Raw genomic sequence first — 27,200 nt, 5'->3', positions numbered from 1 at the left:
GCATGTCTGTCCCTGCCCCACCGCACAGGTACAAAAGCATTGCACGGCGGCGGTGATGCTTTTGTGCTTGAATAGCAGCTCCCCACCAGCGCAGCTCCTGCACGCCGGCAAGGAGCTGCTCGGGTCGCAGTGGCTGCGTGTGACGTCATGCAGCAGCCACAGCCTTCCCCTCCCATTGGTCCGGGCACGCCTGTGTTGCCCGGACCATGCCCCGTAAACGGCGCCCAGACGCCACCAGCCCGCCCAGTGACCACCTCTGCCTGTCAATCAGGCAGAGGCGATCGCCGGCCTGAGACAGCCGTCTGCTGTCTGGCATGCGTTGATGCACTGCGACACCGGCGCATGCACAGTTCAGACCTCATTGCTTCTGTGCGAAAACGCACAGCAGCGATTAAGTCTGAATTTGCCCCATTGCTCGTATTCGTTTCACACAATGTAAAAAGAACTTCTATGTCTATATAGTTCGAGTTAACTTTATTTTTCACTTTTCTTTATTTTTTTATCATTTCAGTCGTATGAGAATGCACTGGGTCAAGGAGCTGGGTTAGAAGCACACGGTAAGGCTGTTGAAGATCTGTATTTTGTTTTTGTATGTGTTTTTGTGACAAACATGTTGCTTTTTCTCCGCACATAATGAAGTACATCAGCCAGAGAAATTGACAGTAGCACCGTTCTGTTGTTAAAATCCTGGTATTGCTATAGTCCTAAAGCAACTTGACTGCTGCCTCCATTCACATTCTTTGTTTAATCCACAGTAGTAATTATATATGATGTCTTTACCTTAACTAATTTTCTGACTGACAGGGGTGTATGTTCTATTTGTAACAATTGACAGAAGGTATAGGGAAGACAATTTAACTTGATTGTCTTGAAGAATAGAGTGTAATTTTACATACACCCCTCACTCGTGAAGGTATCTGGTCAAATGGTCGTCAGCAACCATATTGGCACTAGGTCAACATCCCCAAACTACTGATAGGTTCACAATGTCAACATCTGAAATGTCACCAATTTTGTGATGCCGACAGTTAAGGTTAGACGCTAGGGGAAGGTTAGGTTTAGGGGTGGAGGAGAAATACTCACCATAACACTGCGTTATCGAAGGTCCGCTACAGGCCCAGAAGAAGACGCTGGATCCACGACTGTTGCTGGGTGAAGGTGAGAAAACACTAGACCACCAGGGAATGGTTGTCGCCAGTTCATCATGTTAACATATCCTAGTCTAGTAGGTATGATGATCACTAACATGGTCACTGTCAACTTGCTGAGCTTGTTGACATTTTCTTGTCGGCGTGATGTTTGTCGACAACTCCTAAAACACCCCTTGTGATCTGATTGCAGCATCATTTTATACTTAGAGATGGTCTGGGGTAAAATAAATGGTCTTTTACCGTCTGTGTGAAGGCATTTATATTTTTTTGCCTGAATTTTATTTCTATTTCTCTGACGTCCTAGTGGATGCTGGGAACTCCGTAAGGACCATGGGGAATAGACGGGCTCCGCAGGAGACTGGGCACTCTAAAAGAAAGATTAGGTACTATCTGGTGTGCACTGGCTCCTCTTTCTATGCCCCTCCTCCAGACCTCAGTTAGAATCTGTGCCCGGCCAGAGCTGGGTGCTCCTAGTGGGCTCTCCTGAGCTTGCTAGAAAGAAAGTATTTGTTAGGTTTTTTATTTTCAGTGAGATCTGCTGGCAACAGACTCACTGCTACGTGGGACTGAGGGGAGAGAAGCAAACCTACCTGCGTGCAGCTAGCTTGTGCTGCTTAGGCTACTGGACACCATTAGCTCCAGAGGGTTCGAACACAGGGCCTGACCTCGATCGTCCGTTCCCGGAGCCGCGCCGCCATCCCCCTTGCAGAGCCAGAAGACAGAAGAAGGAAATGAAATCGGCGGCAGAAGACTCCGGTCTTCATTAAGGTAGCGCACAGCACTGCAGCTGTGCGCCATTGCTCCCACTGCACACCACACACTCCGGTCACTGTAGGGTGCAGGGCGCTGGGGGGGGGGGCGCCCTGGGCAGCAATAAAAATACCTTTTGGCACTAAATACACATAATACAGTCTGGAAAACTGTATATGTGTAATAACCCCCGCCATTAAAGCTATACAAAACGCGGGAGAAGCCCGCCGCTGAGGGGGCGGGGCCTTCTTCCTCAGCACACCGGCGCCATTTTCTCTTCACAGCTCCGCTGGAAGGACGCTCCCCAGGCTCTCCCCTGCAGTATCCTGTACGAGAAGGGTAAAAAAGAGAGGGGGGGCACATAAATTTAGGCGCAAATAGGATAATAAGCAGCTATTGGGAAAAATCACTCATTATAGTGTAAATCCCTGTGTTATATAGCGCTGTGGTGTGTGCTGGCATACTCTCTCTCTGTCTCCCCAAAGGACTTTGTGGGGTCCTGTCCTCAGTCAGAGCATTCCCTGTGTGTGTGCGGTGTGTCGGTACGGCTGTCGACATGTTTGATGAGGAGGGTTACGTGGAGGCGGAGCAGGGGCAGATAAGTGTGGTGTCGCCCCCGACGGGGCCGACACCGGATTGGATGGATATGTGGAAGGTCTTAACAGACAGTGTCAACTCCTTACATAAAAGGTTTGATGACGCAGCAGCCTTGGGACAGCCGGGATCTCAGCCCGCGCCTGCCCAGGCGTCTCAGAGGCCATCAGGGGCTCATAAACGCCCGCTAGCTCAGATGGTAGACACAGATGTCGACACGGAGTCTGACTCCAGTGTAGATGAGGATGAGACAAATGTACAGTCTACAAAGGCCATCCGATGCATGATTACTGCAATGAAAGATGTATTGCACATTTCTGATGTTAACCCGGTTACTACCAAGAAGGGTATTATGTTTGGGGAGAAAAAGCAGCCAGTGACTTTTCCCCCATCTGATGAATTAAATGACTTGTGTGAAGAAGCGTGGAGTTCCCCCGATAAGAAACTAGTGATTTCTAAGAGGTTACTGATGGCGTACCCTTTCCCGCCAACGGACAGGTTACGTTGGGAAACATCCCCTAGGGTGGACAAGGCGCTCACACGGTTATCAAAAAAGGTGGCACTGCCGTCTCAGGATACGGCCGCCCTAAAGGAGCCTGCGGATAGAAAGCAGGAAGCTATCCTGAAGTCTGTGTATACACACTCGGGTACTATACTGAGACCTGCTATTGCTTCAGCATGGATGTGTAGTGCTGCAGCAGCATGGTCTGATACCCTGTCAGACAACATTGATTCCCTCGACAGGGATACTATTTTGCTAACCATAGAACATATAAAAGACGTCGTCTTATATATGAGGGATGCACAGAGGGACATTTGCCTGCTGGCATCTAGAATTAATGCAATGTCCATTTCTGCCAGGAGAGTATTATGGACTCGGCAGTGGACAGGTGATGCTGATTCTAAAAGACACATGGAGGTTTTGCCTTATAAGGGTGAGGAATTGTTTGGGGACGGTCTCTCGGACCTCGTATCCACAGCAACAGCTGGGAAGTCGACTTTTTTACCTCCGGTTCCCTCACAGCCTAAGAAAGCACCGTATTATCATGTACAGTCCTTTCGGCCTCAGAAAGGCAAGCGGGTCAGAGGCGCATCCTTTCTGCCCAGAGGCCAGGGTAGAGGAAAGAAGCTGCACCAGGCAGCCAGTTCCCAGGAACAAAAATCCTCCCCCGCTTCCACTAAGTCCACCGCATGACGCTGGGGCTCCACAGGCGGAGCCAGGTGCGGTGGGGGCACGTCTCCAAAACTTCAGCAACCAGTGGGTTCGCTCACAGGTGGATCTCTGGGCTGTACAAATTGTATCTCAGGGATACAAGCTGGAGTTAGAGGCGACTCCCCCTCGCCGTTACCTCAAATCAGCCTTGCCAGCTGCTCCCAGGGAAAGGGAGGTAGTACTGGCGGCAATTCACAAGCTGTACCTCCAGCAGGTGATAATCAAGGTTCCCCTCCTTCAACAGGGACGGGGTTACTATTCCACAATGTTTGTGGTACCGAGACCAGACGGTTCGGTGAGACCCATTCTGAATTTAAAATCCTTGAACACTTTTATATAAGGAAGTTCAAGTTCAAAATGGAATCGCTCAGGGCGGTTATTGCAAGCCTGGAAGAGGGGGATTTTATGGTGTCGCTGGACATCAAGGATGCTTACTTACATGTCCCCATTTACCCACCTCACCAGGAGTACCTCAGGTTTGTGGTACAGGATTGTCATTACCAATTCCAGACGTTGCCGTTTGGTCTGTCCACGGCACCGAGAGTATTTACCAAGGTAATGGCCGAAATGATGATACTCCTTCGGAAGAAGGGAGTTATAATTATCCCGTACTTGGACGATCTCCTTATAAAGGCGAGATCCAGAGAGCAGTTGTTAGTCAGCGTAGCACTCTCTCGGGGAGTGTTGCAACAGCACGGCTGGATTTTGAATATCCCAAAGTCGCAGCTGATTCCTGCGACGCGTCTGCTTTTCCTGGGTATGATTCTGGACACAGAACAGAAGAAGGTGTTTCTCCCGGTGGAGAAGGCCCAGGAATTGTCATCTCTGGTCAGGGACCTCCTGAAACCAAAACAGGTGTCGGTGCATCACTGCACGCGAGTCCTGGGAAAGATGGTGGCTTCTTACGAAGCAATTCCCTTCGGCAGGTTCCATGCAAGGATCTTTCAGTGGGATCTGTTAGAAAAATGGTCCGGATCGCATCTTCAGATGCATCGGTTGACCTTGGGGACAGGGTGTCTCTGCTGTGGTGGCTGCAGAGTGCTCATCTTCTCGAGGGCCGCAGATTCGGCATACAGGACTGGGTCCTGGTGACCTTGGGATGCAAGCCTCCGAGGATGGGGGGCAGTCACTCAGGGAAGGAACTTCCAAGGACAGTGGTCAAGTCAGGAGACTTCACTACACAGAAATATACTGGAACTAAGGGCCATTTACAACGCCCTGAGTCAAGCAGAGCCCCTGCTTCAAAACCAACCAGTGCTGATTCAATCAGACAACATCACGGCGGTCGCCCATGTAAACCGCCAGGGCGGCACAAGAAGCAGGATGGCGATGGCAGAAGCCACAAGGATTCTTCGATGGGCGGAGAATCACGTGATAGCACTGTCAACAGTGTTCATTCCGGGAGTGGACAACTGGGAAGCAGATTTCCTCAGCAGGCACGACCTCCACCCGGGAGAGTGGGGACTTCATCCAGAAGTCTTCACGCAGATTGTAAACCGTTGGGAACGGCCACAGGTGGACATGATGGCGTCCCGCCTCAACAAAAAGCTAAAAAGATATTGCGCCAGGTCAAGGGACCCTCAGGCGATAGCTGTGGACGCACTAGTGACACCGTGGGTGTACCAGTCGGTTTATGTGTTCCCTCCTCTTCCTCTCATACCCAAAGTACTGAGGATAGTAAGAAAGAGAGGAGTAAGAACTATACTCATCGTTCCGGATTGGCCAAGAAGAACTTGGTACCCAGAACTACAAGAAATGATCTCAGAGGACCCATGGCCTCTGCCTCTCAGACAGGACCTGTTACAGCAGGGGCCCTGTCTGTTCCAAGACTTACCGCGGCTGCGTTTGACGGCATGGCGGTTGAACGCCGGATCCTAACGGAAAAGGGCATTCCAGATGAAGTGATTCCTACGCTGATAAAAGCTAGGAAGGATGTGACAGCAAATCATTATCACCGCATATGGCGGAAATATGTTGATTGGTGAGAGGCCAGGAAGGCCCCAACAGAGGAATTCCAGCTGGGGCGATTTCTGCACTTCCTACAGTCAGGAGTGACTATGGGCCTAAAATTGGGGTCCATAAAGGTCCAGATTTCGGCCCGATCTATTTTCTTTCAAAAAGAACTGGCTTCACTGCCTGAAGTTCAGACGTTTGTTAAGGGAGTGCTGCATATTCAGCCCCCTTTTGTGCCTCCAGTGGCACCTTGGGGTCTTAACGTTGTGTTGGATTTCCTGAAATCCCACTGGTTTGAGCCACTTAAGACCGTGGAGCTAAAATATCTCACGTGGAAAGTGGTCATGCTATTGGCCTTAGCTTCGGCTAGGCGTGTGTCAGAATTGGCGGCTTTGTTCATGTAAAAGCCCTTATCTGATCTTCCATATGGACAGGGCAGAATTGAGGACTCGTCCCCAATTTCTCCCTAAGGTGGTATCAGCGTTTCATTTGAACCAACCTATTGTGGTGCCTGCGGCTACTCGGGACTTGGAGGACTCCAAGTTACTGGATGTAGTCAGGGCTTTGAAAATCTATGTAGCCAGGACGGCTGGTGTCAGGAAAACTGACTCGCTGTTTATCCTGCATGCACCCAACAAGCTGGGTGCTCCTGCTTCAAAGCAAACTATTGCGCGCTGGATCTGTAACACGATTCAGCAAGCTCATTCTGCGGCAGGGTCCTAAATCGGTAAAAGCCCATTCCACAAGGAAGGTGGGCTCTTCTTGGGCGGCTGCCTGAGGGGTCTCGGCTTTACAGCTTTGCCGAGCTGCTACTTGGTCGGGTTCAAACACATTTGCTAAGTTCTACAAGTTTGATACCCTGGCTGAGGAGGACCTTGCCTTTGCTCATTCGGTGCTGCAGAGTCATCCGCACTCTCCCGCCCGTTTGGGAGCTTTGGTATAATCCCCATGGTCCTTACGGAGTTCCCAGCATCCACTAGGACGTCAGAGAAAATAAGAATTTACTCACCGGTAATTCTATTTCTCGTAGTCCGTAGTGGATGCTGGGCGCCCGTCCCAAGTGCGGACTCTCTGCAATACATGTATATAGTTATTGCTTAACTAAAGGGTTATTGTTATGAGCCATCTGTTACTGAGGCTCAGTTGTTGTTCATACTGTTAACTGGGTATGGTTATCACAAGTTGTACAGTGTGATTGGTGTGGCTGGTATGAGTCTTACCCTGGATTCCAAATCCTTTCCTTGTTGTGTCAGCTCTGCCGGGCACAGTTTTCTTAACTGAGGTCTGGAGGAGGGGCATAGAGGGAGGAGCCAGTGCACACCAGATAGTACCTAATCTTTCTTTTAGAGTGCCCAGTCTCCTGCGGAGCCCGTCTATTCCCCATGGGCCTTACGGAGTTCCCAGCATCCACTACGGACTACGAGAAATAGAATTACCGGTGAGTAAATTCTTATTTTTGGTAACTTTTACACAGATGTGTAGCCCTAGTCTTCTGAGATATGGCACGTGTCCTTTTGCAGTGTTGCTGCAATGCGTACGTGGCTTGTGGCATAGAGGGGTGCACGCTCCCACTATGCATCCACTTCTTTGAGAGCCTGGTGCGGCACTTGGATGCTTGTGTTGGTACAGTCAACCTGAAATGTAATAGTAACTGCAAAATATTCCCACTGTACTGTACCATATGCCATCTTGAATGGAGTGTAAACGGGTAGGACATGCACTTACTGCCCCTGTAAACTGTACTACATAAGTAGTATTATGTATACATAAGTAAATATGTATACATAATTAAAAAAAAACTGTAAAAAGTTTTTTTTTATTCTATTAAATTGACAATCATCAAATGAGGGCTTATAACCAATCAGTGGAAATTATAAAATTATGGAGGGGGGTGTTACTGGTGTGCCCAGGGGCACCCTCACCCCTAAATTGCCCCTGTGGATAGCCTCATGTTAAATGCCTTTGCCATAGAATGTGCAATCCCCACCCCCTGAGGTTTGAGCACCTTGCCCAATGACAAGAGCCTCTGACATATTTGGGGCCTGATTCAGAGGTGAACACAGGGGTAGTTTGCACACAAACAGATGATGATTTGAGCCTGATTATGCATCCAAGTCACACTACACAAGCGTCCCAATGGTTTCTGCTCAAAGATGCAGGGAGAGGAGATTTCAGTGGTTAGCCAGACGCCGGTGTGCCACTGACGTTTAAATACACAATAGCCTGATGAAGGGCACTATCTGCCATAAGGCTTGTGCAAGCTACTATGTTGCAGTGGATGGTAAAGCTAAGGAAGCACTGAGACGGATTAGCGCTGCTGCCAGTGTGTGTGTGTCTGTTACTAGGAAAATAATCAGTCACTGCCTTAGACTGTGGCAAAAGACGCAGCCTTGCATGTGTCCCAATCGGAATCAGGCATTTAGTGCATTGTGAGGGATTACTTTTGCTCCACTACACGGATCACAAATGGCCCAGCTCTTCTCACCAAGGAGAGCGACATCCTACAGCGATAATACCCAGCTGCTTGTGTGTAATATATACGACATGCTAAGCCAGCCTGTGCAGAATGGCTCTGGTGCGCAGTTCTAGCGAGCTGTGACAGAAGGGAGCGAAGGTCAGTCCTGCTTCACGAGCAATTATTGCAATTTTGCAGGTTTATAAATAAAAGTTGATGTCTCCCTGCTTTAGCAATATTATCAAAATATGTTCCTTTCTTTTGAATACAACACTATGGTATTTTACTGTATTTCCACTATGTTGTGATTGGTACAGGGCCATTGGTCTTCTACTAAAGCAATATGTGGGAATGTGATATTTTCACTTTCCTCTGCCAAGTTACCAAAGCTTTACTTTTTATATGCCCAAAATTGGACATGGCTTTATCTGAGCAAATGTTACATACAAAAAAAAGTCTCCATTTATCAGAATGTCCCCTCTCTACATAAACAGGACATACTCTGTCTGTGTATCTGTCTGATATCTATCATCAAACTATAACAACGTAATATATTCAACAAAAAGCTGTGAGCAGGTGATGATATTAAATTGCATCTTAACATATCACTCAACAACAATAAGTTTGATCAGTCTGTAGAAATCGGTTTCCTATTTTTAATTAGGCTGCATTATAAATATATAGTACTTTTATGAAGCACTACTGGGGTTATTCAGGTGTGGTTGGAGTTGCTATCACTATAGCGCTGTGCGGTGATGCAGCAGGAGGCATCTATTACAAGCATACGCCTTCTGCTGCAGTAGTGATCCGAGCTACATCCTAGAATGCCACATTGGATCTCTCTCCCACCATCAGGTGGCACAAGCCCATCACAGAGGCCAGGAAATCTTTCCTATGACCTCTGCCCCCTTCCTTCCCCCTAAATGAAAACATGCCACCGTCCCCGGAGAGGCAGCAGACTGTCAATCACGACGTCGCAGGACCCATTCACGCACACGTAGAATGGGTCCTGTGCATGTGCAAAGTACTTTGCGCATGATAGCGCTCCTACAACCGCACCTGAATGACCCCCTATATGTTCTTGTAAGATGCATCCCTTTTATTCACCTGAATTGTATGTTGAAAGTGCATTTTCCTATCACCAGTTCTATGAAAATGTTTTTACGTGGCTGACCATTTTCCACAGCTACATTCTGGTGGGTGCATGGGAAATATGGAGATAAAAAGGGGTTTATTCAGAGCTAGGAGCAACTTTGCGCTGCAGATGGAAAGTGTGCCGAGATATTTAGAGTTCGGAAGGGGTGTGTGCTAGCTTAATTCTAAATTTCTGGGTAAAAACTAAGCTCCAGTATTTCTTTGCTACATACAAGTGCAGCCAGTATTTTCCCTGCATGCAAAAATAAGATTTTACTTACCGGTAAATCTATTTCTCGTAGTCCGTAGAGGATGCTGGGGACTCCGTAAGGACCATGGGGAATAGACGGGCTCCGCAGGAGATAGGGCACTTTAAGAAAGACTTTAGGATTCTGGGTGTGCACTGGCTCCTCCCTCTATGCCCCTCCTCCAGACCTCAGTTAGGGAAACTGTGCCCAGAGGAGACGGACAGTACGAGAAAAGGATTTTAGTTAACCTAAGGGCAAGATTCATACCAGCCACACCAATCACACCACATAACCTGTGATAAACTATCCAGTTAACAGCATGAACAACAACATAGACTCGGTTCAAACCGATGAAACTATAACATAACCCTTATGTAAGCAATAACTATATACAAGTCTTGCAGAAGAAGTCCGCACTTGGGACGGGCGCCCAGCATCCTCTACGGACTACGAGAAATAGATTTACCGGTAAGTAAAATCTTATTTTCTCTAACGTCCTAGAGGATGCTGGGTACTCCGTAAGGACCATGGGGATTATACCAAAGCTCCCAAACGGGCGGGAGAGTGCGGATGACTCTGCAGCACCGATTGAGCAAACAGGAGGTCCTCCTCAGCCAGGGTATCAAACTTATAGAACTTTGCAAAGGTGTTTGACCCCGACCAAGTAGCTGCTCGGCACAACTGTAATGCCGAGACCCCTCGGGCAGCAACCCAAGAAGAGCCCACCTTCCTAGTGGAATGGGCCTTAACCGATTTAGGCAATGGTAATCCTGCCGTAGAATGCGCCTGCTGAATCGTGTTACAGATCCAGCGAGCAATAGTCTGCTTTGAAGCCGGAGCGCCAACCTTGTTGGCCGCATACAGAACAAACAGAGCTTCAGTCTTCCTGATCCTAGCTGTTCTGGACACATAAATCTTCAAAGCCCTGACCACATCCAGGGACTCGGAATCCCCCAAGTCCCGCGTAGCCACAGGCACGACAATAGGTTGGTTCATATGAAAAGATGAGACCACCTTTGGCAGAAATTGAGGACGAGTCCTCAATTCTGCCCTATCCACATGAAAAACCTGGTAGGGGCTTTTATATGACAAAGCCGCCAATTCCGAAACACGCCTTGGCCAATAACATAACCACTCTCCAAGTGAGATATTTCAATTCCACCGTCTTGAGTGGTTCAAACCAAGGTGACTTGAGGAAACTTAATACCACGTTAAGATCCCAAGGCGCCACCGGAGGTACAAAGGGAGGCTGAATATGCAGTACCCCCTTCACAAATGTCTGTACTTCAGGAAGAGAAGCCAATTCTTTTTGGAAGAGAATGGATAAGGCCGAAATTTGGACCTTTATGGACCCTAATTTTAGGCCCAAATTCACTCCCGTTTGCAGGAAGTGAAGCAGACGGCCCAAATGGAACTCCTCCGTAGGAGCAGTTCTGGCCTCACACCAAGACACATATTTTCGCCATATACGGTGATAATGTTTCGATGTCACGTCCTTCCTAGCCTTGATCAGGGTAGGAATGACCTCCGGAGGAATCCCTTTTTCCGCTAGGATCCGGCGTTCAACCGCCATGCCGTCAAACGCAGCCGCGGTAAGTCTTGGAACAGACAGGGCCCCTGCTGCAGCAGATCCTGCCTTAGGGGAAGAGGCCACGGATCTTCTGTGAGCAACTCTTGCAGATCCGGATACCAAGTCCTTCGTGGCCAATCCGGAACAATGAGGATCGTTCTGACTCCTCTTAGCCTTATTATTCTCAACACCCTGGGTATGAGAGGTAGAGGAGGGAACACATAGACCGATCTGAACACCCAAGGTGTCACTAGAGCGTCTACCGCTACCGCCTGAGGGTCCCTGGACCTGGCGCAATACCGCTTTAGCTTTTTGTTGAGACGGGACGCCATCATGTCTATCTGAGGCAGTCCCCACCGACCCACGATCTGTGTGAAGACTTCTGGATGAAGTCCCCACTCTACCGGATGCAGGTCGTGTTTGCTGAGGAAGTCCGCTTCCCAGTTGTCCACCCCCGGGATGAATACTGCTGATAGGGCGCTTACATGGCCTTACGCCCAGTGAAGAATCCTGGTCGCTTCTGCCATGGCCACTCTGCTCCTTGTGCCGCCTTGGTGGTTTACATGAGCCACTGCTGTGACATTGTCTGACTGAATCAGAACCGGTTTGTCCCGAAGCAATGCCTCCGCTTGGCGTAGGGCGTTGTATATGGCCCTCAACTCCAGGACGTTGATGTGGAGACCAGTCTCTAGATTTGACCAGAGACCTTGAAAATTTCTTTCCAGTGTGACCGCTCCCCAACCTCGGAGGCTTGCGTCCGTGGTCACCAGGATCCAGTCCTGAATGCCGAACCTGCGGCCTTCTAGGAGGTGAGCACTGTGCAGCCACCACAGGAGAGATACCCTGGCTCTGGGAGACAGTGTGATCCTCTGATGCATTTGTAAATGGGACCCGGACCATTTGTCCAGTAGATCCCATTGAAAGGTCCTCGCATGGAACCTGCCGAAGGGGATGGCCTCGTACGATGCCACCATCTTCCCCAGGACACGTGTGCAATGATGCACTGAAACCGTTTTTAGCTTTAATAGGTTCCTGACCAGGGCTATGAGCTCCTGAGCCTTTTCCATCGGAAGAAAAACCTTTTTCTGGTCTGTGTCTAGAATCAGACCCAGAAAGGTCGGGCGCGTTGTAGGGACTAGCTGGGACTTCGGTAAATTGAGAATCCAGCCGTGCCCCTGCAACATTCTCACCGACAGCGACACGCTGTCCAGCAACTTCTCCCGAGATCTCGCCTTTATGAGGAGATCGTCCAAGTATGAGATAATTGTGACACCCTGCTTGCGCAGGAGCACCATCATTTCCGCCATTACCTTGGTGAAAATTCTCGGGGCTGTGGAAAGCCCAAACGGCAACGTCTGAAATTGGTAATGACAGTCCTGTACTGCAAATCTCAGGAACGCCCGATGAGGAGGGAAAATCGGAACATGAAGGTATGCATCCTTTATGTCCAGGGACACCATCCAATCCACCCCCCCTCCAGGCTGGCGATGACCGCTCTGAGCGATTCCATCTTGAACTTGAACTTTTTCAAGTACAAGTTCAGGGATTTTAGATTCAAAATGGGCCTGACCGAACCGTCCGGTTTCGGGACCACAAACAGGGTTGAGTAATACCTCTTTCCTTGCTGGAGAAGAGGAACTTTGACTATCACCTGTTGAAGATACAATTTTTGAATTGCAGTCAACACTAACTCCCTCTCTGACGGTGAAGCTGGCTGAGCCGATTTGAAAAACCGGCGAGGAGGCACGTCTTCGAATTCCAGCCTGTATCCCTGAGAAACAATCTCTATAGCCCAGGGATCCACCTGTGAGTGAACCCAGACCTGGCTGAAAAATCGAAGACGCGCCCCCCCACTTGAGCTGACTCCCCCCGGGAAGCCCCAGCGTCATGCGGTGGACTTTGCAGATGTAGGGGAGGACTTCTGCTCCTGGGAACTAGCTCCATGCAGCTTTTTTCCCTTGCCTTTTCCTCTGGCAAGGAAGGACGATCCCTGTACCTTCTTGCTTTTATTGGAACGAAAGGACTGCATTTGATAATGAGGTGCCTTTTTAGTATGCTGCGGGGGGACATAAGGTAAGAAATTCGATTTACCGGCCGTAGCATTAGAGACAAGGTCCGAGAGGCCTTCTCCAAACAACTCCTCCCCCTTGTAAGGCAACGACTCCATATGCCGCTTTGAGTCGGCATCCCCCGTCCATTGTCGGGTCCACAGGAGTCGCCTAGCAGAAATAGACATAGCATTTATTCTGGAGCTTAGTAAACAAATGTCTCTTTGAGCATCCCTCATAAATAAAGCAGTATCTTTGATATGCTCTAGGGTCATTAGAATGGAATCCTTATCTAGGGTTTCAAGTTCCGTAGATAAGGAATCTGTCCATGCTGCGATAGCACTACACACCCAAGCCGATGCCATAGCCGGTCTAACGATAGTACCGGAATGTGTGTAAATGTGCTTCATGGTAACCTCCTGCTTACGATCAGCAGGATCCTTGAGGGAAGCTGTATCCTGAGAAGGCAGTGCCACCTTCTTGGATAAGCGTGTCAGCGCCTTGTCTACCTTCGGCGAAGATTCCCATCGTATCCTGTCCTTTTGTGGAAAGGGATACGCCATAAGAATCCTTTTGGGAACTTGTAGTCTCCTATCTGGAGATTCCCAAGCCTTTCCGCACAAGTCGCTTAGTTCAAATGAGGACGGAAAAGTGACCTCAGGCTTTTTCCCTTTATACATGTGTACCCTCGTGTTGGGGACAGGGGGTTCCTCCGTGATATGCAAAACCTCTTTAATGGCCATAATCATGTAACGAATACCTTTTGCCACCTTTGGCTGTAATTTTGCATCCTCATAGTCGACACTAGAGTCAGTCTCTGTGTCGGTATCTGTGTCAGTGATCTGGGATATGGTGCGTTTTTGAGACCCCGAAGGTCCTGGTGCCACAGGGACAGGCATGGTCTGACTACCTGACTGATCCCTAGCTTCAGCCTTGTCTAATCGTTTATGCAGTAAATTTACATTTGCATTCAAGACATTCCACATATCCTCCCAGTCCGGTGACGGCGACCTGGCCATCATGCACTCCCCCTCCTCCTTAGGTGAGCCTTCCTCGTCAAACATGTCGACACACACGTACCGGCACACTTCACACACTCAGGGAATCTCTTTTCTGAAGACAGGTTCCCCCTGAGGCCCTTTGGAGAGACAGAGAGAGAGTATGCCAGCACACACCCCAGCGCTGCTGTAGTGTATAAACGCCAATAATGTGCCCCCCCTCTACTTTAAAACCCCCTTTCACCGTGTGTCAAGCAGGGGAGAGTCCGAGGAGCTTCCTCTCAGCGGTGCTGTGTAGAGAAAATGGCGCTGGTGAGTGCTGAGGGAGAAGCCCCGCCCCCTCCGTGGCAGGCTTCTATCCCGCTCAAACTTATTAAAAAATGGCGGGGGCTCTTTTATATACATGTACAGTGCCCACCTGTACATGTATATACACTTTTGCCATAGGAGAGGTGTTTTATTGCTGCCCAGGGTGCCCCCCCTGCGCCCTGCACCCTTAGAGTGACCGGAGTGTGTGAGGTGTAGCGGAGCAATGACGCACAGCTGCAATGCTGTGCGTTACCTCTGTGAAGCACCGAAGGCTTCTGCTGCCCGAGACGTCTTCTGTCTTCGTTTCTTCTGGCTCTGTGAGGAGAACGGCGGCGCGGCTCTGGGGTGAACGCCCAGGACGAACCTGTGTTCATTCCCTCTGGAGCTAATGGTGTCCAGTAGCAGAAGAAGCAGAGACTAACATTTAAGTAGGTCTGCTCCTCTCTCCTCAGTCCCTCGATGCAGGGAGCCTGTTGCCAGCAGTGCTCCCTGAAAAAGAGAAAAAATCCTAACAAAAATGCTTTCTAAGCAGGAAACTCAAGAAAGCTCCCTGCAGTGCACCCATTCTCCTCTGGGCACAGTCTAAAACTGAGGTCTGGAGGAGGGACATAGAGGGAGGAGCCAGTGCATACCCAGAATCCTAAAGTTTTTCTTAAAGTGCCCTATCTCCTGCGGAGCCCGTCTATTCCCCATGGTCCTTACGGAGTCCCCAGCATCCTCAAGGACGTTAGAGAAAAATAGATGAATGAATGCATTAGCACCACTTGCATTGCAATATTGTTTGTTTCAGGACCAAACTACTATGCTTTTTTTTTTTTTTTTTTTCCTGTGTGTGTGCTCCTGTCTCTGCAGAATGCATGGATTACCAGACTTGGAAGTAATGGAAATGGGTGCAGTGAGTGTGGTGCACACGGGACCCTTGGGTATAGTGTACAAAGGGCCTGATTAAGATTAGTAAGTAAAGCAAAAAAAAACAAACCAGCAAGTAATTTTGTATCTGGAACAAACCATATTGCCATGCAAGGGGAGCAAATACATCTATACTTTTTTCTGTGCAGGGTAAATACTGGCTGCTTTTGTGTGTAGCCCACAAATGTTACAGCTTTATTTTTACACTTCAATTTAGATTTCAGTTTAAACATACCCCACCCAAATCTAATTCTCTGCACATGTTGCATCTGCAGTGCAATATGATTTTACTCAATTGCTTGCTTTTTTGCAAATCTGAATCAGGCCCAAAGTCTACAGCTACATTTTTAGGCCTGTAATCTTTGAATTATACCATATTCTCTTTTCAACAAACTCACCATAATAGCCCATAACATTTGTCTAGTATGCAGTGCCGCAGCCTTTCACCAACAAATAGAAGCCACTTAATTAGACTGTAAAGCAGCACACCGCCAAACTGAAGGCCAGCGTATTCCATTGCACCAGTGTGGAATAAAGCACTAATGAAACAAAACTGGGTAATAGACAGAGGTAAAAGGACCATGCTCGCGAGTTTACAATCTATAGGGAGCTAGGCATTGATACACAAGGATCAAGTCTTACGTTCTCATGCTGAGAGCATTTGCGGCTCCCTCTGCTCGGAACAGCCAGCACTGTAATCTGTTAGAATGCTGCCAGCCTCAGCATGTGCTCTAGCAGACAATTAAAGTAAGTGACCTTTTATATGCTGCCTCTCTGCTATTGATCTCAGTCATTGCTACCAAGAAAGGCATGTTGGTGCCTGCACACCCCTTGATGCGCTACTATGGTATTGTCCACAAGAAAACCATGAAAGTAAAAAGTATGAATTACATTAAGCTAATCTTGCATCTTGTTTTACGTGTGTGTGTGTGTGTGTGTGTGTATGTATGTATATATATATATATATATATATATATATATATATATATATATATATTAATACACACATGCACCATTCCAGTGTCCTTATAGCAAAGGAAAGGCGGCACTCATCCGGTCTTGGAGTGAAATAAAAAGGTGCTGTTTATTCACAACATTTCAAAGCTAACAAGCTTTTTCATCAGGTGCATAAGAGGTGCAAGGTGCAAAAGACGTACCTTATATAGGGAGGAATGTAACCTCACATGTGCAGTGCTCGTTCATGCTGTCCCGCCGGGTGGCTTCGGCCATGTGACGTCATACGTGCGACGGCCGCATGATTGGAGGAATGACTGATATGTAGTACAGGTTGCCCAGCAACGACGTGCCGCGTCCGGAAGGAAGTAGGAGAAAGGCCTGTAGTGACAGCGGTTACCAGGCAACCGCAGCGCCGCATCATAAATGAGATGCGGTGGTTGCTAGGCCACCAGCGGTGTCTTAGTCTGGGAAGGGCATCGGTGAGGCCACACTGCCGGGATTCCCTGCGAGAGAGACGGAAGGAGTGAAATAAAGTGATATAAGAACATACTTAAAGTTAAACCAGTGGTGACATCTAGCAATATGAATAAACATAAATATGGGCACTGTAGCAAAAAAGAAGCATTAGTGGCATTCAATAGGGTAACAAACTCAACAGGATATGAACATTATGGGGGGGGGGGGGGGGGAAATCCTATGTTCCTATCCTGTCTTTTTTGCTACAGTGCCCATATTTATGTTTATTCATATTGCTAGATGTCACCACTGGTTTAACTTTAAGTATGTTCTTATCACTTTATTTTACTCCTTCTGTCTCTCCCACAGGGAGTCCTGGCAGTGTGGCCTCATCGATGCACTTCCCAGACTAAGACACCGCTGGTGGCCTAGCAAACGCCGCATCTCATTTATGATGCCGCACTGTGGTTGCTGGGCAACCCGTACTACACACCAGTCATTCCCCCAGTCATGCGGCCGTCGCACATATGAAGTCACATGGCCGGCGCCACCCGGCGGGACAGCGTGAACGAGCACTGCACATGTGAGGTTTCATTCCACCCTATATAAGGTACGTCTCTTGCACCTTGTACCTCTTATGCATCTGATGAAAAAGCTTGTTAGCTTTGAAACGTTGTGAATAAACAGAACCTTTTTATTTCACTCCTAGACCGGATGAGTGCCGCCTTTCCTTTGCTATAAGGACATTGGTATGGTATACATATTCATTTGGGAAGGCACCCCGGCATTGCTACAGCACCCAGAGTGCCACTTCTACATGCCATTGTATGTGTGTGTGTGTGTGTATGTATATATGAGTGTGTATGTATATATGTGTGTGTATGTGTGTGTATATATATATATATATATATATATATATATATATATATATATAAATTACCTCCTATTTTTTTTTTTATTTTTTTTTTTTTAATCAGGTGGATCCACTTTTTGTGGAATTGCTTCTCTTTGTCTGATGGGAAAGCTGGACGATGTCTTTACTGAGAGAGAATTAAATAGAATGAAAAGGTGGTGCATTCTAAGGCAACTAAATGGCTACCATGGGCGACCAAATAAACCAGTTGACACCTGTTATTCCTTTTGGGTGGGAGCAACTTTAACGGTAATTATTTGTAAATTTAAATAGGACAAGTTTAATGCTTTGAAAATGAACGTTCTGTTTTGTTTATATGCTTTTAATGCACAGGTTTGCTGAAAATCCATGGGAACTATACATTTTTTTTTTTTTTTACTCATTTCAGCTCTTAAACATCTTCAAGTATACACATTTTGAGAGGAACAGAAATTTTATCTTGTCAACCCAAGACCGCCTTGTTGGGGGTTTTGCTAAATGGCCAGATAGCCATCCAGGTAATGTATTTTTACAATTATTAATGTTGATTTGTGCCCACCACGGTGCATTGTGGAGGAAGTCACTTACTCTAGGGATATATTTTAGAAAGGGAGAAAGCTGCCTAAATAAATGGTTATTTAGCAGGGAAATAAGAAATGTTTAGATCTCAGAGTATCAAACACTTAGGAGGGTTGCCAATTACCCACGCCGGAGACTATCCTATTAGCCCCGATGCGGTGGTCTCTTATCTCCAATCCCATGTGTTTTCACGTGTCCGTTTTTGGCCGATGAAAATGGACCCTAAATGGATACCGTGATAATCATTGGCCATTAATCGCGATATCCGTCCGTTTTCAACCTGGCGAAAATGGATCTGATTTAAATGGCTAAAAAATAATAAAAAAGTCCTGTTTTTGCGCCCAAGAAATTATTGGAGCAATTTGAGTACTAAGAGAGATGGAAGCAGCAGGATCCTAGATACGGAGTTACCATAGCATCTTAATGTGAGTACAGATGACCACGGAATATTTTTAGTGGTCTACAAATGTTGCATGAATTAAATTGTCTTAATGCGTGATGAATCTGCTACCATCGTACACCTAATGCAGTATAAAATCTCCATGAGTAGTGATAACCTTAAACACTAAAAATCAAAATAATGCTAGATATTGTGGGAATTTCTTGTGGAACATTACCTCCAACTTGCTGAGATTCGCACCCGGGAGCACCGTGCCCTACAGCCTTCAGAGCAGTCTGCGTACAGAGTGATTTACAGTACTGTCAACTTCTTAGTCATGGCTTATTTTATACTTTTTTATTGTCAAATAAATTCCATTTACTCTTTCCCAGTACTCTTGTTCTATTTTTATCCCTGTCTTTACACTAGAAGACCATCAGATTAAAGTCTGTTAAGTATTTAAGCTGCAGGGTCGCTGTCATATTGAAACACAGCAAGTCTGCAAAGGAAAATCTACTGCGTTCTAACTACAAAGATTGCTGTCAAGTTACCATAATTGAGGTTTTGGTTAGAACAGCAGTGCTTGACAGGTGCTGCCAATAATACAAATAAATAAAAATCTTAATTTGATATTACATTAATAATTTGTCGTTGGCTGTGCACTGAGCATATGTATCTGTCAGTCATTTGCAGTAAAGAACATAGGGCCAAATTCAGATCTGATCGCAGCAGCATATTTGTTAGCTAATGGGCAAAACCATGTGCACTGAGGGGGGCAGATTTAACACTTGCAGAGAAAGTTAGATTTGGATGGGTTATATTGTTTCAGTGCAGGGTAAATACTGGCTGCTTTATTTTTACACTGCAATTTAAGTTTAATTTCTCGAACGTCCTAGTGGATGCTGGGGACTCCGTAAGGACCATGGGGAATAGACGGGCTCCGCAGGAGACAGGGCACTTAAAGAAAGAATTTGGATACTGGTGTGCTCTGGCTCCTCCCTCTATGTCCCTCCTCCAGACCTCAGTTTGAATCTGTGCCCGGACGAGCTGGGTGCTACTTAGTGAGCTCTCCTGAGCTTGCTATAAAAGAAAGTATTTTGTTAGGTTTTTTTATTTTCAGAGAGATCTGCTGGCAACAGACTCTCTGCTACGTGGGACTGAGGGGAGAGAAGCAGCCCTACTCACTGAAGATAGGTCCTGCTTCTTAGTCTACTGGACACCATTAGCTCCAGAGGGATCGTACACAGGATCTCACCCTTTGTCGTCCGATCCCGGAGCCGCGCCGCCGTCCCCCTCGCAGAGCTGGAAGACAGAAGCCGGTGACAGAAGCAAGAAGACTTGAAATCGGCGGCAGAAGACTCCAGTCTTCATACTGAGGTAGCGCACAGCACTGCAGCTGTGCTCCATTGCACCCACACTACACCCACATACTCCGGTCACTGTAGGGTGCAGGGCGCAAGGGGGGGCGCCCAGGGCAGCAATTAGGGACCTCTTGGCAAAAGTGGGCATATATACAGTTGGGCACTGTATATATGCATGGGCCCCCGCCATATTTTTACACAAACGCGGGACAGAAGCCCGCCGCTGAGGGGGCGGGGCTTCTTCCTCAGCACTCACCAGCGCCATTTTCTCTCCACAGCTCTGCTGAGAGGAAGCTCCCCAGGCTCTCCCCTGCCGAAACACGGTAGAAGAGGGTAAAAAGAGAGGGGGGGGGGGGGGGGGGCACATAAATTAGGCGCGATAACAGTTTATACAGCAGCTACTGGGTTAACACTAAGTTACTGTGTGATTCCTGAGACATATAGCGCTGGGGTGTGTGCTGGCATACTCTCTCTCTGTCTCTCCAAAAGGCCTTGTGGGGGAACGGTCTTCAAAAAGAGCATCCCCTGTGTGTGTGGTGTGTCGGTACGCTTGTGTTGGCATGTTTGACGAGGAAGGCTTTGTGGAAGCAGAGCGGGAACAAATGAATGTAAGGTCGCCGCCGACAGCGACGACACCCGATTGGATGGATATGTGGAAGGTTTTAAATGATAATGTTACTTCCTTGCATAAAAGGTTGGATAAAGCTGAAGCCTTAGGACAGCCGGTGTCTCAGCCCATGCCTGATCCTATGTCGCAGAGGCCGTCAGGGTCTCAGAAGCGCCCACTATCCGATATTGTTGACACAGATATCGACACGGATTCTGACTCCAGTGTCGATTGCGATGATGCAAAGTTACAGCCTAAATTGGCTAAAGCCATCCGTTATATGATTATAGCAATGAAGGATGTGTTGCACATCACAGAGGAAACCCCAGTCCCTGACAAGAGGGTTTATATGTATGGGGAAAAAAGGCAAGAAGTAACCTTTCCCCCTTCACATGAGCTAAATGAGTTATGTGAAAAGGCTTGGGAATCTCCAGATAAAAAACTGCACATTTCAAAACGGATGCTTATGGCTTACCCTTTCCCGCCAACGGACAGGTTACGCTGGGAATCCTTCCCTAGGGTTGACAAAGCTTTAACACGCTTATCCAAGAGGGTAGCCCTGCCGTCACAGGATACGGCCACCCTAAAAGATGCTGCGGATAGAAAGCGGGAGGGTACCCTGAAGTCCATTTATACACATTCAGGTACCTTACTAAGGCCGGCGATTGCGTCGGCCTGGATGTGTAGTGCTGTAGCAGCATGGACAGATATCTTATCTGAGGAACTTGATACCTTGGACAAGGATACTATATTGCTGACCCTGGGGCATATGAAAGACGCTGTCCTGTATATGAGAGATGCTCAAAGAGACATTAGCCTACTAGGCTCTAGAATAAATGCAATGTCGATTTCTGCCAGAAGGGTCCTGTGGACTCGGCAATGGACAGGCGATGCCGACTCAAAAAGGCACATGGAGGTTTTACCTTACAAGGGTGAGGAGTTGTTTGGGGAGGGTCTCTCGGACCTGGTCTCCACAGCTACGGCTGGAAAGTCAAATTTTTTGCCATATGTTCCCTCACAACCTAAGAAAGCACCGTATTACCAGATGCAGTCCTTTCGATCACAAAAAGGCAAGAAAGTCCGAGGTGCGTCCTTTCTTGCCAGAGGCAGGGGTAGAGGAAAGAAGCTGCATAATTCAGCTAGTTCCCAGGAACAGAAGTCCTCCCCGGCTTCCACTAAATCCACCGCATGACGCTGGGGCTCCACAGGCGGAGCTAGGCCCGGTGGGGGCGCGTCTCCGAAATTTCAGCCACAAGTGGGTTCACTCCCAGGTGGATCCCTGGGCTATAGAGATTGTGTCTCAGGGATACAAGCTGGAATTCGAAGAGATGCCCCCTCACCGTTACCTCAAATCGGCCCTGCCAGCTTCCCCCTTAGAGAGGGAAATAGTGTTAGCTGCAATTCACAAATTGTATCTTCAGCAGGTGGTGGTCAAGGTTCCCCTCCTTCAACAAGGAAGGGGTTACTATTCGACCATGTTTGTGGTACCGAAACCGGACGGTTCGGTCAGACCCATATTGAATTTAAAATCCCTGAACATATACCTGAAAAGGTTCAAGTTCAAGATGGAATCGCTCAGAGCGGTCATCGCAAGCCTGGAAGGGGGGGATTTTATGGTGTCTCTGGACATAAAGGATGCTTACCTTCATGTCCCCATTTATCCACCTCATCAGGAGTACCTCAGATTTGTAGTACAGGATTGTCATTACCAATTCCAGACGTTGCCGTTTGGTCTGTCCACGGCACCGAGAATATTTACCAAGGTAATGGCGGAAATGATGGTGCTCCTGCGACGGCAAGGACTCACAATTATCCCATACTTGGACGATCTCCTCATAAAAGCGAGGTCAAGGGAGCAGTTGCTGATCAGCGTAGCACGCTCTCGGGAAGTGTTACAACAGCACGGCTGGATTCTAAATATTCCAAAGTCGCAGTTGATTCCTACGACTCGTCTGCCCTTCCTGGGCATGATTCTGGACACAGGCCAGAAGAGGTTTTATCTCCCAATGGAGAAGGCTCAGGAGCTCATGACACTGGTCAGAGACCTATTAAAACCAAAACAGGTGTCGGTGCATCACTGCACGCGAGTCCTGGGAAAGATGGTGGCATCATACGAGGCCATTCCCTTCGGCAGGTTCCATGCGAGGACCTTTCAATGGGATCTGTTGGACAAGTGGTCCGGATCACATCTACAAATGCATCGGCTGATCTCCTGTGGTGGCTACAGAGTGCTCACCTTCTCGAGGGCCGCAGATTCTGCATCCAGGACTGGGTCCTGGTGACCACGGACGCAAGCCTCCGAGGGTGGGGAGCAGTCACACAAGGAAGAAATTTCCAAGGTCTGTGGTCAAGTCAGGAGACTTGCCTTCACATCAATATCCTGGAACTAAGGGCCATATACAACGCCCTATATCAAGCGGAGACCCTGCTTCGCGACCGATCGGTGCTGATTCAGTCAGACAACATCACCGCAGTGGCTCATGTAAACCGCCAAGGCGGCACAAGGAGCAGGGTGGCGATGGCGGAAGCCACCAGAATTCTTCGCTGGGCGGAGAATCACGTCAGAGCACTGTCAGAAGTGTTCATTCCGGGAGTGGACAACTGGGAAGCAGACTTCCTCAGCAGGCACGACCTCCACCCGGGAGAGTGGGGACTTCATCAAGAAGTCTTCACGCAGATTGCAAATCGGTGGGAACTGCCACAAGTAGACATGATGGCATCCCGCCTCAACAAAAAGCTAAAGAGGTATTGCGCCAGGTCAAGAGACCCTCAGGCGATAGCTGTAGACGCACTAGTGACACCGTGGGTGTTTCAGTCGGTCTATGTATTTCCTCCTCTTCCTCTCATACCCAAGGTGCTGAGAATCATAAGAAGAGGAGGAGTGAGAACAATACTCATTGTTCCGGATTGGTCAAGAAGGACTTGGTATCCAGAGCTGCAAGAAATGCTCACAGAGGACCCGTGGCCTATGCCTCTAAGACAGGACTTGTTGCAACAGGGGCCCTGTCTGTTCCAAGACTTCCCGCGGCTGCGTTTGACGGCATGGCGGTTGAACGCCGTCCTAGCAGAAAAAGGCATTCCGGATGAGGTTATTCCTACGCTGATAAAGGCTAGGAAGGACGTGACGGCTAAACATTATCACCGTATATGGCGAAAATGTTGCTTGGTGTGAGGCCAGGAATGCCCCTACGGAGGAATTCCAGCTGGGCCGTTTCCTTCACTTCCTACAGTCGGGAGTGACTTTGGGCTTAAAATTGGGTTCCATTAAGGTCCAGATTTCGGCCCTATCCATTTTCTTTCAAAAACAACTGGCTTCTCTACCTGAAGTTCAGACGTTTGTGAAGAGAGTGCTGCATATTCAGCCCCCTTTTGTGCCTCCAGTGGCACCTTGGGATCTTAACGTGGTGTTGAGTTTCCTGAAGTCACACTGGTTTGAGCCACTTAAAACCGTGGAATAAAAATTTCTCACGTGGAAGGTGGTCATGCTATTAGCCTTGGCTTCAGCTAGGCGTGTGTCAGAATTAGCGGCTTTGTCACATAAAAGCCCCTATATGGTTTTCCATATGGACAGGGCAGAATTGCGGACCCGTCTGCAATCTCTGCCAAAAGTGGTGTCATCTTTTCATATGAACCAACCTATTGTGGTGCGTGTGGCTACTCGTGACTTGGAGGATTCTGAGTTACTAGATGTGGTCAGAGCTTTGAAGGTTTATGTAGCCAGAACGGCTGGAGTCAGGAAAACTGAGTCGCTGTTTATCCTGTATGCACCCAACAAGCTGGGTGCTCCTGCTTCAAAGCAAACTATTGCTTGCTGGATCTGTAACACGATTCAGCAGGCTCATGCTGCGGCTGGATTGCCGTTGCCAAAATCAGTAAAAGCCCATTCCACAAGGAAGGTGGGCTCTTCTTGAGCGGCTGCCCGAGGGGTCTCGGCATTACAGCTTTGCCGAGCAGCTACTTGGTCGGGTTCAAACACTTTTGCAAAGTTCTACAAGTTTGATACCCTGGCTGAGGAGGACCTTGTGTTTGCTCATTCGGTGCTGCAGAGTCATCCGCACTCTCCCGCCCGTTTGGGAGCTTTGGTATAATCCCCATGGTCTTTACGGAGTCCCCAGCATCCACTAGGACGTTAGAGAAAATAAGATTTTACTTACCGGTAAATCTATTTCTCGTAGTCCGTAGTGGATGCTGGGCGCCCGTCCCAAGTGCGGACTTCTTCTGCAATGCTTGTATATAGTTATTGCTTACATAAGGGTTATGTTATAGTTGCATCAGGGTTGATCTGATGCTCTCTTGTTGTTCATACTGTTAATTGGGTAAGTTTATCACAAGTTATACGGTGTGATTGGTGTGGCTGGTATGAGTCTTGCCTTGGTTTTTAAAATCCTTTCCTTGTACTGTCAGCTCTTCCGGGTACAGTTTCTCTAACTGAGGTCTGGAGGAGGGACATAGAGGGAGGAGCCAGAGCACACCAGTATCCAAATTCTTTCTTAAAGTGCCCTGTCTCCTGCGGAGCCCGTCTATTCCCCATGGTCCTTACGGAGTCCCCAGCATCCACTACGGACTACGAGAAATAGATTTACCGGTAAGTAAGATCTTATTTTTGAACACACCCCACCCAAATCTAGCTGTATCTGCATATGTTATATCTGCCTCCCCTGCACTGCACATGGTTTCACCCATTAGCTAACAAATTTGCTGCTGTGATCAAATCTGAATTAGGCCCATAGTACTAAAAGTGATCGACAGTTGCCTCCTTTCAGTTTGCATATGATATGATAAAAATAATTAAATAACATAGAGCAGCTTGCACCCCTCTCTACATTTTCATCTGGACCAGTGGTTCCCAAACTCAGTCCTTAAGGAGCATCAAAAGCTGAGCTTTTAAAGATATCCATAACACAGCACAGATGGCTAAATGAAGTCACCTGTGGCCAAGCATAGATATACTTAAAACCTGGACTGTTTAGTTGTCCTTGAGGACCGTATTTGGGAACCACTGATCTAGACCCTTCTGCACTCTGATGACATTTGAGGTTAGCTATATTTCATTTATCTCCCATCACTTTAAAGGTCCTTCATATAAGCATATGTCTTATGTGTCCATAACAAATTACATGCATCAGTGATCACTTCTTCTCAAACAACTTCAATATGGTAAATTAAATTTCTCTAACGTCCTTGAGGATGCTGGGACTCCGTAAGGACCATGGGGGAATAGACGTGCTGCGCAGGAGATAGGGCACTTTAAGAAAGCTTTGGATTCTGGGTGTGCACTGGCTCCTCCCTCTATGCCCCTCCTCCAGACCTCAGTTAGGGAAACTGTGCCCAGAGGAGATGGACAGTACGAGGAAGGATTTTTGTAAATCTAAGGGCGTGATCCATACCAGCCACACCAATCACACCGTAGAACTTGTGATACACTACCCAGTCAACAGTATGAACAACAACATAGCCTCGGTTCAACCGATAAACCATAACATAACCCTTATGTAAGCAATAACTATATACAAGTCTTGCAGAAGAAGTCCGCGCTTGGGACGGGCGCCCAGCATCCTCTACGGACTACGAGAAATAGATTTACCGGTAAGTAAAATCTTATTTTCTCTAACGTCCTTGAGGATGCTGGGACTCCGTAAGGACAATGGGGATTATACCAAAGCTCCCAAACGGGCGGGAGAGTGCGGATGACTCTGCAGCACCGATTGAGCAAACAGGAGGTCCTCCTCAGCCAGGGTATTAAACTTATAGAACTTTGCAAAGGTGTTTGACCCCGACCAAGTAGCTGCTTGGCACAATTGTGATGCCGAGACCCCTCGGACAGCCGCCCAAGAAGAGCCCACTTTCCTAGTGGAATGGACCTTAACCGATTTAGGAAATGGTAAACCTGCCGTAGAATGCGCCTGCTGAATTGTGTTACAGATCCAGCGAGCAATAGTCTGCTTTGAAGCAGGAGCGCCAACCTTGTTGGCCGCATACAGAACAAACAGAGCTTCAGTCTTCCTGATTCTAGCCGTTCTGGTCACATAAATCTTCAAAGCCCTGACCACATCCAGGGACTCGGAATCCTCCAAGTCCCGTGTAGCCACAGGCACGACAATAGGTTGGTTCACATGAAAAGATGAGACCACTTTTGGCAGAAATTGAGGACGAGCCTCAACTCTGCCCTATCCACGTGAAAAAACAAGTATGAGCTTTAATGTGATAAAGCCGCCAATTCTGAAACACGCCTTGCCGAAGCTAATGCCAACTACATGACCACTTTCCACGTGAGGTATTTCAACTCCACTGTTTTGAGTGGTTCAAACCAAGGTGACTTGAGGAAACGTAACACCACGTTAAGATCCCAAGGCGCCACCGGAGGTACAAAGGGAGGCTGAATATGCAGCACTCCTTCACAAAAGTCTGTACTTCAGGAAGAAAGGCCAATTCTCTTTGAAAGAAAATTGATAAGGCCGAAATTTGGACCTTTTATTGACCCTAATTTTAGGCCCAAATCCACTCCTGTTTGAAGGAAGTGAAGTAGAGGGCCCAAATGGAACTCCTCCGTAGGAGCAGCCCTGGCCTCACACCAAAAAAACATTTTCTCCATATACGGTGATAATGTTTCAACGTCACGTCTTTCCTAGCCTTGATC

At 47.9% G+C, this 27,200-nt stretch overlaps 1 protein-coding gene across 1 annotated transcript in view; it reads left to right on the top strand.

The window, feature by feature from the left end:
• Window positions 1-27,200, top strand: part of PGGT1B (protein geranylgeranyltransferase type I subunit beta) — a 148,239-nt gene that overhangs the window by 95,108 nt on the left and 25,931 nt on the right. The window contains exons 6-8 of the mRNA XM_063964151.1: window positions 512-557; window positions 17,723-17,907; window positions 18,047-18,155. Of these exons, the coding sequence (XP_063820221.1) occupies window positions 512-557; window positions 17,723-17,907; window positions 18,047-18,155 (340 nt within the window). The remainder of the gene's footprint in view (window positions 1-511; window positions 558-17,722; window positions 17,908-18,046; window positions 18,156-27,200) is intronic.

The sequence above is a fragment of the Pseudophryne corroboree genome, chromosome 1 (assembly GCF_028390025.1).
Source record: "Pseudophryne corroboree isolate aPseCor3 chromosome 1, aPseCor3.hap2, whole genome shotgun sequence".
NCBI classification, from domain to species: Eukaryota; Metazoa; Chordata; class Amphibia; order Anura; family Myobatrachidae; genus Pseudophryne; species Pseudophryne corroboree.
Note: the sequence above shows the minus strand (reverse complement) of the source record. Positions and strands in the feature narration are given on the sequence as shown.